Below are 16618 nucleotides of genomic sequence, written 5' to 3' on the forward strand. Positions count from 1 at the left end.
GAGAGAGAGAGAGAGAGAGAGAGAGAGAGAGGGAGAGAGAGAGAGAGAGAGAGAGAGAGAGAGAGAGGAGAGAGAGAGAGAGAGAGAGAGAGAGAGAGAGAGAGAGAGAGAGAGAGAGAGAGAGAGGAGGAGAGAGAGAGAGAGAGAGAGAGAGAGAGAGAGAGAGAGAGAGAGAGAGAGAGAGAGAGAGAGGAGAAGAGAGAGAGAGAGAGGAGAGAGGAGAGAGAGAGAGAGAGGAGAGAGAGAGAGGAGAGAGAGAGAGAGAGAGAGGAGAGAGAGAGAGAGAGAGAGAGAGAGAGAGGAAGAGAGAGAGAGAGGAAGGAGAGAGAAAGAGAGAGAGAGGGAAGGAGAGAGAGAGAGAGAGGAGAGAGAGAGAGAGAGAGACACACACACACACACATACAGACGCCCCGCCTATCCTGAACCGTGACTTCATCAACCAAATCGCGCTTCGGTGACTTGGAGACTGGTACTTTGACTCCCCTCATCATTCCAGCATTTTCTATTCGCTTTTCTCGCCGCTTCCAACACTGAACACCCGTGCCACCCTCGCTCGTCCACATCCAGGTTTCCATACATCAAAGGACAACAATCATTTCTCATGAGACGCCTATCTTTGGGAGAAAACATCACTGGAAACCTTAGGAAATCAGCTGGCCATCGCCTTGGTTACATAACTTATTTGAACTTATTTTTATTCCGAGAGTCGCAGACGAGGCTGACCCATTTGGATTCAGTTTTCCGGGAAAGCAGTTTTTGTTGTTGTCATTATTTTTTTAAATTTAGCAAATAGGTAACATTCCATAGCCGCGTTTGGGAAAACCCCAACACGGCTTCGTCGTTGTTGTTTTTTTTCTACTTGTTGTACTCAGTTTAGCGCCAAGTAGCTTCATCATGGCAGGTCCGAACTCTCTGGACGCCGTGAAGAGAAAGATCCAGTGTTTGCAGCAGCAGGCGGACGAGGCTGAGGACCGCGCGCAGGTCCTGCAGCGCGAGCTGGACAGTGAACGGGAACTGCGCGAGAAAGTGAGAAAATGTTTTACTGTTTGTTTCACATCTCTGGCGCGCGCTCTATCTCTCGCTCACTCTCTTTTTCTGTCTCTTTCTCGGTCGTTTGGGGCGGTATTATCAGTCGATATGACACAACGAACCAGGGTCACGTTCAGCCGTTTGATCACGAAGTTCGAAAATGCTTTAGGTTTTTTTTATTAATTCACCAGAATTGACTGAACTCACGCAAGGCGTTGGTCTTCCTGTGTTTCCCGATGATGCTGGCGCAATGCGCATGCTCTGCTTCCTCCCTGGGTAGATGTCGACTGTGCCCTCTCAGTGTACAAGGAGTTTCACTTTGTTGCTGTTTAGAAGGCTACATTAAGTTCAGCGTTTGAGCAGCACGTTGTCATCATCTATTGAACCTTAACATTTGAAGTTCTTCCCATATTTGTTAATCCAATCCCTAATTTATCCCTTGTGTTAGTGTAGAGGCGAACACTGTGAAAACAACATAGGAGTAGCCCTCCATCATAATTATAGGCATGCAAATACCATATAGTCTAGGCCTGTATCGTTACCCTTGCAGTACTGCCTCATTCGTTTTTTACATAAAGGTGACACAGATCATCTTTATGGAGACAGTTCTCGATATCTTACTTTGAACATATGGAAATTACGAAGATTGGATGAAAATTCTTAACAGGGCCATGACAGTGTGAGCTTGTTTCCCACTACTTTATGGCACCGTGCACCATTCCATTTGCACTTTGAGACTTTACTTTGCTAATGCTAATGAGCATCAGTAGTGAAAGGAAAGATGTGTCAATCTGGAATGATGAGAGACCAGATGTCAAACCCAAGGAATTGGCTGCTTTTTAGTTTGTGAACTGGAGCCAATAACCATTCGTGGAAGAAAATCATCTTTGTATTTATGCTTTTAGTTGGTTATTATTGTGCCTCTGTTGCTTTTTTTTTGCTTTTACCGGATTAATTTATGTACAGTGTCAGTATTCACAGAAATAGAGAAAATGGAAACATTAGTATTGAAGCTTTGAATTGCATCAGGCTAAATTGCCAGTGGTGGTTGTAGGCCTAGTGCAAGATTGATTGAGGCAAGAAACCTAAAACAGTAAGAACCTCTTTATTACAGAGCCATGGAATGGCTTTTTGACTACTTCCTTCCTTAACCACAATGCCGTTGTGTTAACACTGTTAATGTGGGTATAAAAAACAGCTTTACTGTACATATGGATATCAATAAGGCAGACACAACCTCAGGCTAATTGGCCAAAGGGCACACACACACGCACGCACACACACACACGCAGGCACACACACACGCACGCACACACACAGCATCTTGCTCTCTTTCAAAATTGTACACTTAACATGGTTAATCACATTTATGAACACATTAAGAATTCATGTTTTGACAGATAATACAACTTTTCATAAGGAATGAATAATGAATACAAGTGGAAAACAATGATTTCATTTCATTCATTTTACTATATCAATACTAATTAGAGGTAACCAAGAAAAGCAATTGGGCAGAATCATTACATTTGGGATGCGTATTAGCTTAAGCACTAGAAACAACCTGAGCTCGTAAACAGCTGTTTGTTGTAAGACCAAAGCTTCTTCTATTACCCCACATGCAAAATGGGAGCGACTCAGAGTCATGCCCTGGCCTGAAAACCATCTGTCGCTTGGTAGCAAGGTGCCGCTATCAAAACAACAAGCATTGAGGAAAAAAAAACACTTAGTTGGTCCTAAAACCTCCGGGCCATGATTGCTGTGTCTCCTCGACAGCCCTCATGACCTCACCCCCCCCCCCCCCAGGTATACTCTGTGAAGCTGTCTGTTCCATCACAGCTGTGAGGAGGGCTCCACCCTGACTCACTTTGATTTCCTCCCCAAACTCAACCACAACCCCACACCTGAGGGTGTTGCTGTGTGCCTTGCCAGGTAACGAGCGACGACGATGATGATGATGTAATGATGATCCGTTACAGAGCTCTCCAATATAGCGTTTGAATCCCTCTTAATCTTCCATGGGCACGAGTGACCTTGTACCCACTCTGCCCCAACGGTGCTATCTTTTGATATAGTGCGAGATAAGATTGGACACCTTAGGTCCCATTCAGTCGTAGAGGTCGCTCCTTGTCGAGTCATTGTGACACAAATGAAGTTACTTTCACAGTGTTTTATTTGAATCTATAAACTTGGATTTGAATACTACGACTGCAGCGTATTTAGTGGTTGAACAGGATACCATAGATCAGATGATAGGAAGTGGGGAACACAGGGGAATGTGGAAATGAGGAAGCTATTATGCTATTAGTGTGAGGTATCTTTGCTGGGACGACGCAGGGCAACCCTGCCTTGTCACTCCCAGGATGTCCTCTGTAGGCTGTGGCCCAAAACTTCCTGTAGTTTTACTCCAGCACTTCCTGTCTCTGTAGTCCAGCCCTGATCAGCAGGAAGATACTGTGAACTGTGTTTGTTTGTGTGTGTGTGTGTGTGTGTGTGTGTGTGTGTGTGTGTGTGTGTGTGTGTGTGTGTGTGTGTGTGTGTGTGTGTGTGTGTGTGTGTGTGTGTGTGTGTGTGTGTGTGTGTGTGTGTGTGTGTGTGTGTGTGTGTGTGTGTGTGTGATTGTTTCTGTGCACTTCCATTTGAACTGCGAATAACTTTGTTGGCTGCCCCAAGCATACTTTAGTCTTAGTGTTGAAGGATGTTTTATGTCTGCCTTGTCATACTTTTCTCCATACATTTTGAACATATGTAGGTGATTTGGTTGACATTAGCCTACATTCTCTTTGATAAATATTTCTATGTGAACCCTTCTTTTACTCTTGTTCTGTGTCATTTAGTTTGGTCTAATTACAGGAAAGGGCTTGGAAATATTCCAGGAATCACCATTTTCTGTGGCCTGAGTTCTAAGTGAGTACGTCGCTGGCATCTTTTTACTGCTTTGTGAGGCCAATGTGCTTAGTACCAGGCCTCTTACTGTTCAATGGAACCATTCTATGGAAAAAGTTACTTCCTCTTGTGGCCTTTGACTTAGGCCTACTCTTTCCCTGGGAATAGTCTCAAGTTTTTTCCAAATATAACTGGCCACATGTTTTCTTGGCAGTCCCGCCCATTCTGGGGGAACACTCCCATGTCCACAGCGAGTGGGGTTGAGGTAGTGAAACCCACGCCAAGGTGGTGTTGGGCTGCGATCCAAGTGAGCATTAGGATAGATGTATAGTCTGCCCTAGATCAAGCATGGCTTCCTCTGTATTAAAGGTTTTAATATAAGGTCTAACCTTGTTTAGGGCGATTTCAACAGGAAGGTCTCTGTAATTCCCTCTTCTCTCTGGAGCCATTCATAGATACACAGTTTCCCATTGGTTTTGAGGCAAAAGAAAACCAGCAACTCAATTTCAGACAATTTGACAAAGTGCCAGAGCAGGAGTTCCCCCATCTGTCAGCATCTGGAGCATGTGGTTGGAAGCAGTAATGGGCTTGGTCAGTCTGATATATAAAGATGTAAACAGTTTTACTGGCAAGGTTTTAACAAGAGCTGTTAGTCGTTTACAATTGCCCGACATGCTGTTGTTGGCCCGCGCCACACCTGCTACATCCCATAATAGACCATCGGCACTTGATGGTAGGATGGGTTTTCAAAAGACCTGAAATGAAACAAACTTTTCAAAGCCTTAAATTACTTAAGTATAATTTCAAACCAACTTTTGGAATCCATGCCGTTGTGTTCATTCCCTAAAACGACAAGTAAATCATAATGAATAATGAATACATTCCATGGATAATGAATATTGGGTAATGGAAAACCATTCACAATGGGCAAAAAGGTCAGTGTGGAAAATGAAAGGTCTATGACAAGATCGAAAAGAACATGACACACGAAGCAACCATTTATAATAACGTGTTTCATATGTTTACTAATCTTTCTCACAGCATATTTTCGGCTCCCTTCCGAAGGCTGCAACTGAAAACCAAATAAGAACGTTTCAATAGGCCCGAACCACACAGGATTCAAACATCAGCATGGACTCTGAGCCACCAGAAGCAAGGGAGGGGCTCAGCATCAACTACTTCTGCCCTTCTTTATCAGAGCCTGCCCCAGTGTACCGGTCCAGTCATGGAACATCCTGATGGGTCTTTTCATAACACTCAATACCTTACAGATGTACGGCGCATTCGCCTGCTAGTCTTGGCCCAGAAAGCCACTGACATACTTTTCCACGCTCTTGTAAGATCCTGGTGTTATTTTAAGCCAGGTTGATGCTACCTAGGGAACAGCAGGCTTGGATTCATGTCCTCCATTAAGACTGAACTGGATCAATGGCCGTCGAGGGGAGGAGTCAGCGCAGTGCCTCCACGTAGTGTGGTATCTGGCTTTTTCAGCATTTTCCGCCTCCACAGATGGTTGCAATTAGTGTGTGTTTGTGTGTGTGTGTGTGTGTTTGTGTGTGTGTGTGTGTGTGTGTGTGTGTGTGTGTGTGTGTGTGTGTGTGTGTGTGTGTGTGTGTGTGTGTGTGTGTGTGTGTGTGTGTGTGTATGTGTGTGTGTGTGTCTGTGTGCACGTGTGTGTCTGTGCGCGTGTGTGCTGTGCGTGTGTGCGTCTGCGCACGTCTGTGTGTGCATGACGGTTTCTGCATGTCACTATACTGTCTTACATCTTGCTGATACTCCACCACAAATTCCACAAAGTTCATTTGTCCATATAAGGAGTGAGTCCCTGGCAGCTGGGGAATGCAGAGCTGGTGACGAAGGAAGGGGCATAGCCAGAGAGGGGGAGAGAGATGGGGGGAGAATGGCCAGAGAGAGAAGGGGAGAGAAAGTCATGAGGGAAAGGAGAGAGGAAATGAGTTTGTGTTATGACTTTGGTACAGCTTAAGCAGCTCTATTTTCAATTTTACTATCTTTCAAAAGGGGCTTCGGTTACAAAGAGACACTCTTTGTCCAGTGAGCCACAAGTGCTTTCACCTGTAGGACAATAAATGGACCTTGCACTTTGACAACAGTTTTTACCTCTATATGAGTCCGGCTGGAACCTGATTCATGGTTGTTCCAGTTGGGTCAATGTCTTCCTTCTTCCCTCAACAAGAAAGAAAAGAAAAACTCAGTGTGCTGAATACCTCAGTGTGTATACATTGTAAGGGGGAGGGCCCATTTCTGAACCCCTGGAAATGAATGGATGAACTTTAGGCCTTGGAGACCATCTGGAACCACATGTGGTATAAACACTCCCCCTGTGTTTACAGCAGATCCACAATCCCCTTAATTGTTGAACCTCGGTGATGGGCAGAGCCGTGTTGTCATGCAGTGCTGTAAGCTGTTTGCTTGGTCCGAGCCATTGTATGTGTAGACTTATGGTTCATTGTATGCCGGCGTTGGTTGCCAGGTGTTTCCATGTTTTCATAACAACTAGACTTGACATTTGACTGGCGTGTTGCCAGTAGATTGATTGAGTTATGGATGACTTGAGACTATTTGTTTGTTGTATCATGTTTGCATGCTTGCATATGTGCAATTTAATGTGTGTCTTTGTCTCTGTGGGAAAGTTTATGTGAGCGTGTGTGTGTGTGTGTGTGTGTGTGTGTGTGTGTGTGTGTGTGTGTGTGTGTGTGTGTGTGTGTGTGTGTGTGTGTGTGTGTGTGTGTGTGTGTGTGTGTGTGTGTGTGTGTGTGTGTGTGTGTGTTGTGACATGTGTGCCTGGAAATGTTTTACAGCATCCGATCTGCCTTGTAACTGACCTGGGGCTCATGAATAGTAGGTTTGTTTGTATGTGAGTGTGTGTGTGTGTGTGTGTGTGTGTGTGTGTGTGTGTGTGTGTGTGTGTGTGTGTGTGTGTGTGTGTGTGTGTGTGTGTGTGTGTGTGTGTGTGTGTGTGTGTGTGTGTGTGTGTGTGTGTGTGTGTGTGTTTGTGTGTGTGTGTGTGTTTGGGTGTTTGTGTGTGCATGTGGCATTCACTTCAACCCATTGCTTCTCTAAGGAATGAACAATATACCAACTGGGTTAGGGCCCAGGTCTGTATTCAGTTCAAGGTTCTCCTCTTAAAGCCATTGATGTCATGCTGACTGACGAGGACCTTACAAAAACACTAGTAATCCAGACCCCATTGTGTGTGACTTATGGTTCCCCTATCATGTCAAAGGTCGTTGCACCTTATGTGATTAGATGAACCCACTTCAGTTTAAAAGGTTGTTTCCTTGTGAGAGAGAGAGAGGGAGACTTGTTTTACTCTGTTACTCTAGCTACTTATGCCGAGCTCATTTACAGAGGTAGCTAACATAACAAGTGAAAATGTTAAATTAATCTCAAAATATACCAAAGTGGATTTTCAGTTGCAACACCACCTTGAAACGTTGGAAGGACTGGAAGGACTGCGCACGTCGGCCTGATTAGCCGGTTCCCCTGTGCACGCCACCTAGCTTGGTCGCTCTCCTTCCCACCCAGTTATCTCTTCCCTTCTCATCTCGGTTGGCGACGACCTCATTTGAATGAGGATAACCACCTGCTTACCTGCAATATCAACAAGATTTGATTAGATTATCTGGCCGATTGAGTGTCTGGCTTGTAGAGTAAACTAAGGACTAGATAAATGAGGACCAGCTTGCAAGCCTTGAAGTTGCTGAGTTGGATAAATAAATCAAACGTGCAAGTTTTGCCTCAGAGTGCAAATATTGAATCGTACCATATAGCAAGTGTGCAGAAGTGCTTATAATTGTTTAACTTGAGTTAATACAGTAAAAATCTTAAAATGATTAAACTAAATAAATAATGAATGCGAGAATAAACTGAATGAGATCGGTTTTGCTTTGACTTCTTGAATCTTCAGTATTTATCCATTTACAGATGACTCCTTAGATATTTTTATGGTCTCTGAGAAGCGAAAAGGAAATCCTCTCTGCTTCTCTGTTTGCCATTTGGTACTCCCTGATCTGCCCGTGTCTGTTTACCAAGGGCAGAAGAAGCGACAAACAATTAGTCTTCCTATTAAACTTGCCCCCATTCTTCAGTATCCACAGTGGAAAATAGTTGGTCGGGATCTATTTAATTTAAATCATCTCTCGGCGTACAGTTTTTCCCTATATTAAATTATTATTAACTCTAGCTGTATGCAACAGGGCTGGATCAGAGTTTGGGTTGTAGATATTGTCTGCAGATGTCTCCAGCTGTCTTGAGACTTTATGCATATCATTTCTAGTTGACTATTGATTTCTGAAACCTGTTCCACCTTGGGGAGGTCCAACAAGACACAGTTATGCCTCCGTTTCAGTTTCTGCGGCAGATGGGACGACTCCAGTGGATTTCGTTCCCAGAGTTCGGTGACATTCAAAAGCACTTCATAGGAAGTTAATACTGAACGCCCTCCGGATGAATCTTGACAGCTAATTAGAAAATGTGTGTGAGGACGTTGTACATGGCACGCAGTACTGGAGAAGGAATGCATTTGCTGCATTGCACATGGGAAATAACCTCACATCTTTAAAGGCTATGAGAATGAGAACTCAAAATTGAATAATTTACATATCTAAGTGCATGCTATGTGATGAGTTAACTCATTCTGTTTTAAACAAGGATGTGTGTGTGTCATCTCCACGACACGACACACTACCACAAACCGTCCTGGATCCTCTCCTTTCCCATGTATTGTCTTTTCTGGCTCTAAATGTGCTTTCTTGTGTCATTTCGCTCAATAATCCTGTCTCGGTGCGGGACAAACACAACAAAATGTCAGGAAGGGAAACGCTAGCCGACGAATCAATAAGGAAATGAAAATAAAGAGTGGAAACTCTCTTCTTCTCCGGCAGAGATGCAGGTGCGCCTGTCCTCATTTCCCTCCAGCTGTCCCCTACTTTTGTTCCTATTTTTATCTTTCCACTCCTTCCGCTGCTGTCCCTCGTCCCACACCCGCTTCTCCGTCACACCTCCTCCCTCTCCGTTGTCAGCAACGGAGGAAGGAGGAAGGCGAGCTTTGGGGGGGGGGAAGGTTGGGGGTTCCTGGACAAGTGAGGTTCATGTTAAATTAATGACTGAATCAAAGGACCTCTCTGTTTGTGTGTGTGTGCCAGGCGGAGGGTGACGTAGCGGCTCTGAACCGCAGGATTCAGCTGGTGGAGGAGGAGCTGGACCGTGCCCAGGAGAGGCTGGCCACCGCGCTTCAGAAGCTGGAGGAGGCGGAGAAGGCCGCGGACGAGAGTGAGAGGTCAGTAGCACCACCTCACAGGTGGAGGTGGAGGAAGAGGTGGAGCCAAAGATCTCTTTCTGTTTTTTCTGTCTGACAGTGACTTTCTTTTAATCTTCAGGTTGGATTAAAATAAAGTGTCCGTTGGTTAAATGTATTGTACGTGTGTGTGTGTGTGTGTGTGTGTGTTGTGTGTGTGTGTGGTGTGTGTGTGTGTGTGTGTGTGTGTGTGTGTGTGTGTGTGTGTGCTTGTGTGTGTGTGTGTGTGTGTGTGTGTGTGTGTGTGTGTGTGTGTGTGTGTGTGTGTGTGTGTGTGTGTGTGTGTGTGTGTGTGTGTGCCTTGTTGCTGGAATGGTTTGCAAGCTTTCGGTTACTCTACACTCCAGAGATTGCTACGTTGTTACAATCTAGCTAGTTTCAAGAAATCTCTCTCTCTCTCTTACTCAGCCTCACTCTCACTCTCACTCTCACTCTCACTCTCTCTCTCAATCTATCCATGCATCAAAGTAGATGCCAAGCAAGGTAACTCTCGCTTCTTTATGGCATTTTTTAACGCAAACAGAGGAATGAAGGTGATTGAGAACCGGGCCAGTAAGGACGAGGAGAAGATGGAGATTCAGGAAATGCAGCTTAAAGAGGCCAAACACATTGCTGAGGAGGCAGACCGCAAGTATGAGGAGGTGAGGCCAATGCAGTGGGACGCAGTTAGAGAGTCCGCATCACTCTCGTCATCTCTGGGTGTTGAAACGAATGGAAATGAGCGGAATCTGAGCTGTGGAAAAGACAACTAAGGCTGTTATAACAGCTTTTAAATAAAGCCCATGTAAAGGCCATGTAAAGCCTTTTTTCTTAGTGGCCTCAAAAAAAGTTCCATACTGTCGCTCCTGACTAATTATATGGAGATGTAAGCTGTAAAAGACCCTGCCTTCAGTACTCCATTCAACAACAATGAAGAAATCTGAATCTGAAAGTCTTTGCTTCTGGGTCTAAGGTGGCTCGTAAACTGGTGATCCTGGAGGGAGAGCTGGAGAGGGCGGAGGACAGGGCAGAGGTGTCAGAACAGTAAGTAGAATATACTGTACACATTCACTCACTCACTCACTCACTCAATAATTCATTCACTAACTCCCTCACTCACTCACTCCCTCACTCCCTCACTCACACGCGCACACGCACACACACACACACACACACACACACACACACACACACACACACACACACACACACACACACACACACACACACACAAACACACGCACACACACACACACACGCACACAGAAACACTCAGCAGCAGGACTCCAAGGCTGACCATCTGTCTGTGTCTCCCAACAGTAAAGCCGGTGGGCTGGAGGAGGAACTGAAGAATGTGACCAACAACCTTAAGTCTCTAGAAGCCCAGTCCGAGAAGGTGAGTGGGAGTTTGTGGAAAGATAACACTGGAGCTCGTATCAGCCGTGGCTGCCCGCTGGATGTTTGCTCAGTACCCTGCATGGTTTGCTGAAGCTCACTCGGGTGAAAGGCAGTTTGCATCGGCATTTCTACAGTATATACTTTATAACATATTTACAAATCCATAGCTCAGCTCGATCAAAACATGGCAAAGGGACGATAAGCATGGCTAATACACAGCTACAGTACAGATCTCTACCCATGTCATTAGGAGCTGTCTGAAACAGTCTGCTTAGTTTTCAACAACGCACATGCCGCCACAGATTACACACTTCTAAGTAACACTTAAGCAATGGAAAAAAATAACTCTTCTGGGAAGTACAACTGCTTTTCCGGCCCACTCATCAGGCTCTACTTGAAGATGAGTTAATAATTATTAGTCATGGCGCTTTGGCCCGCACAGAAACGTTCCACCGTGTCCTTTACTTAGACCTTTCTATGGCTCAGTGCACAGGGTTCAGCAGGCCTCTCTCCTCACCAAAGCATTATTCCTGATCCCTATAATTGCACACCGCAGCTCGCTACCTGATACCCAAACATTCATTTTCCTTGTAAATAGTGTTATGAGGTGACCCTGGTCCTAACATAACCATGGTCTGCCACGTGGCCCCTCCTAACTATGTTGTAGCAGATCGTCTACTGTGATGTCCACAGCACAGCCCACCATACACACCCCTCCTGAGGAATCGGTTGCCTTTGTAAAGCTGCCAGCGCTGCAGGTCTGCCAGGATTAGTTCAGAATTTACGATCATAATCACCATCATTGGCCCTGATCCTCTCTCTTTCTTATCTTTCTCTTTCTTTATATTCTTTCTCTTTCTCTCTCTCTCTCTCTCTCTCTCTCTCTCTCTCTCTCTCTCTCTCTCTCTCTCTCTCTCTCTCTCTCTCTCTCTCTCTCTCTCTCTCTCTCTTACTCACTCCATAACAGAAAACAAACATAGAAAAAGCAAAGAACACAAAAACACGTAGTATGCACTTCTTGATTCCTCTCACTATTTCAGGTCCGCAAGGGGACACTAATGCACCCCAACACCCGAGAACAAAAGGGTTTGTTTTGGCGAGCAATGTGTAACGCGAAGCCGTCTGTCTGTCTGTTCCAACAGTACTCTGAGAAGGAAGACAAGTACGAGGAGGAAATTAAGGTTCTCAGTGACAAGTTGAAGGAGGTGAGTTGTCGCTCTCATTCCTCTCACTAGCCTTCTTACTGCATTCATAACACCGTGCAGGGAAGCATCTGAGGTCACTGACTCCTCTTTGTTCATGGTTCCATCGCGTTGAATATGAACTATTAATATGGAGGACCTATCCAAGGGAGAAAGATGGTGATGATTAACTTAATGGAATAATTAAAAAAGGAATATGTTATGCAGCGAGTAAATGTGCAGTAATCTTTCCGACATCAAAAAGGTTGGATTGTGTCCCATCATTTCCAGATTTACTCCACTTGGATTGATTACTTGGCACGTTTAACGATTTTGGGAAAATGAAAATGAGGCATTTGTTATTGTTTGACAGGCTGAGACTCGTGCTGAGTTCGCCGAGAGGACAGTGGCCAAACTGGAAAAATCCATTGACGGACCTGGAAGGTACGGATTCACACACCAACACAGGCACATTCAGTTTTGTTACAGGGACCCGAAGATTATCGTTTTCTATTGGGGTGGGGTGGGGGTGATCTAAGATGTAAAAACAGGTTTATAGACTTGGAAGGGTTTCAGTTTTTTTACCATTTAAAAAGACGGCCAGACCCCCCCCCCCCCCCCCCCGGTAACGATGGCCGGTTTTAAAGGAAAGTCACCGTGGGAGCTTATTATGTATTCATCGTGAGTAAATGATTAGGACATGTCAAGCTTACCTCCATTGACGTGAATAATTTAGCGACATTTCCCCGTAACAGTTAGAGAATCTCACTGCCCAAAGCCTATGTGGCCCCTTTTTCCATGTGTCCCCTTTTCACACAGTTAATGTAGACATCGCTCCCCCCCTGCATATTGTGTTACACCAAAAGTCTGTAGAAGATTTTCGGTGAACAGAAAAGAGTGAGCTGCCAAATGCATACGAAGCACACTAATAAAATGTCGGTCTGGGTCTCCGGTGTGCACAACTATGCGATTGCAGCCTTTTTTCCAATCAACATGCAAAGACTCTTGTTGAAAAGCGCAGCTATTATACGCTAGCTTGACGCTATGCAGAGCTTTCAAGGTTAGCATTGTTTAGCTGTGGAAGACATGCCACAGAGTTAATGGGGTTAGAGGGAGGCTGTTTTTAACGAGGCCTTCAGCACAGGTGGAAACACCCCTGTGTGTGAATGAAAGCGCCTGTGGAAAGTGTTTTGTAGCTCGCTGGCATCTCCTAAGGCAGACTTGGATCTGTACTCACAATCTATCTATCATTCGTACGTCTGACCATCATCCTTCTTTTTCTTTCTCCCATCTTCCTTTTTTTCCTTCTGCGCTCTTTTGTGTTCATTTGCCATTCCTCCAAATCCTCTGCTTTCTTCTTGGGATTCTCTGCTGTTTGTATTTGACCTCTGCTTGGTGCTCTCTGCCGACATCTGACCTCCAGATGAACTATATGTCAGAAGCTGAAGTATAAGGCCATCAGCGAGGAGCTGGACCATGCCCTCAATGACATGACCTCTCTGTAGCTGACTCACTCCTCTCTCTCTATGTCTCTATACATCCCTTCATCCCATTCTTCATCACCTTTCCAATTCCCGCACCTTCTCCACCCAGCTCTGGGTTTGGTTGTGCTCCTGAAATCCTGGCTGAGTCTTTCTATGTATTTTATTTTCTTTCTTCCAATTGAATATATGTGACTTTTTCTGCCAAAAAAAGTTATTAAAATATTTTTCCTTTTCATCTTTCTTGTCTCGGGCATACACTGCTGCAGCTTTTATCATCATGCATTGATTGTAATTAATTTGGTAAACGTACTACCAACGGTCTGCTAGTTGCAACTCATTATGTACTCTACATAATCTTTCTCTCGGTTATCAACGATATGCCTTTTACACGGTGAGATTCCTGCAAAGAGTTAGCATGGGTTGCCGTGGTAAAAGAGTGTGTGCAACCTCACTGGGTTCTGCAATGCCTCACAGTTGGTTTCCTAATGTGTTTTTCAGACATAACATGGTACAACGCAAATACAATTGTATTTTTCTAGTCTCTTACGTAACAATAGGTCATCGTCGGTTTAAATAACATAACAACAGCATAGGCAAATAATAAACGTGGAGGTACTAATCGTTTTTAAAAAAGTGACTATATAATCAGTTAAGTAAATGTTTAGCTAACAGTTCAGCCGCCGGCATATAATATCCATCAGCAGTTTAAGCATGCAGACTAACCTAGAAGTTTTTTATTGGACTTTCTAAAAGTGTGGGGCTGAGTTCGTTCACTGCATGTGGAACAGATTAACGTCGCTCAGGGACATCTGTTTGAGTGCATTCTCGTAAATTTTCCACCGTTGAAGTTTGCAAAAGTTTTTAAATGTGCAATTAATGAAAAAAATAATATGCCCATGGGTTGCCGTTGGTGTGCTTATTTCATGTGACGCTATTTCTGACGATATATTATGATTCATTTTAATGACCTAATATTATGACTTCTAACTGTCATCCTTTTTCTCCAAACTATAGAGCAATTATCAAGCGCCAAAGGAAGATAACCTGGGTATGCATCAAGTTTTGGACCAGACTCTGCTGGAGCTCACAGCTTATAAACACATAAGAGACGAAGAGGATGACATAGAGTCACGTTACATTCCATCAATGTTCAACATATTCCACACTTTCAGCTGGGTATATTTTTCCTCTCAGTGAGAAAACAGGGTGTTAACTTAAAAACTTGTATCCTGAATGTTTTTTTTTGTTTTTTCTTAATTCTTACTTATTTTAAGGCACAGCTTCTTTATGTCTTTTAAAATTACAAAATCATTCCAACACCATTACATTTATTGAGTTCCTCCTTCTTTTGGCATTTTCTTCAACACTCTTTGACCACTTTTATACGAACAATGGACAATGAATATATGCCTGGCCACTCAAGACATTTATTTTTATCACCCATGCCATATTATATAGTGGATGACATGATTTAGCTCTCTTTACGAATGGCTCTTTAGTGCCATCTAGAGTATTTTTGGATGAAAGTCAAACTGTTTCCCTCATAATGGTGATTGAAACGTATGCTCATTTTTGACAGCCCAGTAAACTTTGTTGTTTTATCTCTCCTTTGATTGTTTGGCTGGTGACGGTTTTGCAATTTCTATCTCTTTGTTGCTCCCTGTTCTAAAAATATTTTAGTGGTCAGCATCGTCAAATTGTGGTTTCAATGGTCAAAAGCAAAACTATGCTATCAGTCATTAGCGCCCGCTGTTTCACAATCAAACAGGCCTATGCAAAAAAAATTACGCATCCATCATTCAATAACAAAAACAACATTTTCTTTCTCTGCAAATATTATTAGATTCCTTGGTCTAAAACGGATCCAATCAAACAGACTCTGTAAAGACCGGGTCCTATGTGATCTATGGTAATCAGCAAGAGCCTGTATATTATCTAGTCTGGTAGTTAAGGCCTGTGCACCAGTGTGTACAACTCCATTAGTACCACTGCCAGTTCGGTTTTTGATTACTCAGCAAACCCAAACAGATGCAGATGTTTCCCAGCATTCGAGGTTGGGGGGTCATCTTTGAGGGAGCCCAAAACCACTGGAAGTCCAGTTTTATAAACCATCAACATTTATTGTATATAGTAGAATAATGTTAGGTATTTCAATTAGAAATTTTCATTCTCCAATTTTCTCATACAGTTTTGACAGGGTGACGATTGAAACCAAAGAATTCCTGTATAGGAACCAATGAAACTTAAAATGTTTTGTTTATGAAGTACATTGTGTATGTATCTCACTCTTTTCGCCATGAAAACACATTTGACAAAATCTGTTTTTAAAATGTCTTTATTTGCTCCCCTGCCTCCCCGTTTCAATTTAATTAAAAATGTTTTTTACACAAAATGTCAAGTTATTTTTGGCACATGCAATCTTTTTATTATACCACTTCGTTCCTTGACACCTGATAATAAACCAAAACATAACAAAAGGCATACTTTCACTGTGCTTGGCCCTCTAAGCAATCGCAATTAATTAGATATATATATATATTAATTGAAGTTATATTAAAGTAGTTAAGGAAAGGTGATTGGACACTTTGATTTTGAGAATAATAATAATTGTACATAACTGTTCTCATACTCAAAATTATGTAGGCTATATATTTATCATTACCTGGGCTTTGACATCCGTGTGGTAGTAGTTGGGATCTGTTACCAGCCGTTTTTCTTGTGCCTTCGCTTTTCGTCGGGACAAACTTGGGCGCATCAGGTCCTTAGCAAGCTGCATCCAGTTTAAAAACCACAGTGTTGAAAATGTACAATCAAGGGCCCGACCAAAAAGAATTTCATTATCTTTCGTAGTCGTCGTAACTGAATATCCTTCTTGTCCAATACTGCCTCCTACTGTATACATAATGTATTACTTTAAATATCGTGTTATCCTTCTGACATTTAATCGTTTAGGTCTACAAAAGCAATGAAGCAAGTAAAACAAATAAACTTGTTAAAGAAGTGTAGGCCTGTACTTCATGTTTAATTAATTACATTCAACGTATATCATGTTTAAGCAAATTATGTTTATACATGAAATACTGTTATTTTCATCGTTAGTTCCGAGAAAATAATGCAATATAGAAAATATAAATTAAAACACGGATCACAGAAAATAAATCACTTACAGACATCTCAGTGATTTTAGAAGCTTTTCGGAGTCAGTTGAAGGTAAAAGCAAGTGTATCTCACGCATTCGGAGGAGCGGAGGTGATGGGGTGCGCTTGTTTTGCGTCTGTTCACTTTTATGCAGGATCCCTGCACATCATATAACCAGTTCGGCCCACCACGGTTTATAAAACAAT

General features: G+C 43.3%; 1 protein-coding gene across 4 annotated transcripts in view; it reads left to right on the forward strand.

Moving 5' to 3' along the window:
• The window catches only part of tpm4a (tropomyosin 4a), a 22727-nt gene extending 7061 nt beyond the window's left edge, over positions 1-15666 (forward strand). The window contains exons 1-8 of one of the 4 annotated variants that reach the window (XM_030372522.1): positions 450-1026; positions 9081-9214; positions 9756-9873; positions 10185-10255; positions 10532-10607; positions 11752-11814; positions 12164-12234; positions 14289-15666. In XM_030372522.1, the coding sequence (XP_030228382.1) occupies positions 895-1026; positions 9081-9214; positions 9756-9873; positions 10185-10255; positions 10532-10607; positions 11752-11814; positions 12164-12234; positions 14289-14379 (756 nt within the window). In that variant the 5' untranslated portion in view covers positions 450-894 and the 3' untranslated portion in view covers positions 14380-15666. Of the gene's footprint in view, positions 1-449; positions 1027-9080; positions 9215-9755; positions 9874-10184; positions 10256-10531; positions 10608-11751; positions 11815-12163; positions 12235-13213; positions 13510-14288 lie in introns of those variants that run through there. The other 3 variants (XM_030372523.1, XM_030372520.1, XM_030372521.1) reach the window with 3 other exon arrangements.
• The last annotated feature ends 952 nt before the right edge of the window (positions 15667-16618 follow it).

The sequence above is a fragment of the Gadus morhua genome, chromosome 12, assembly GCF_902167405.1.
Source record: "Gadus morhua chromosome 12, gadMor3.0, whole genome shotgun sequence".
Classification (NCBI taxonomy): Eukaryota; Metazoa; Chordata; class Actinopteri; order Gadiformes; family Gadidae; genus Gadus; species Gadus morhua.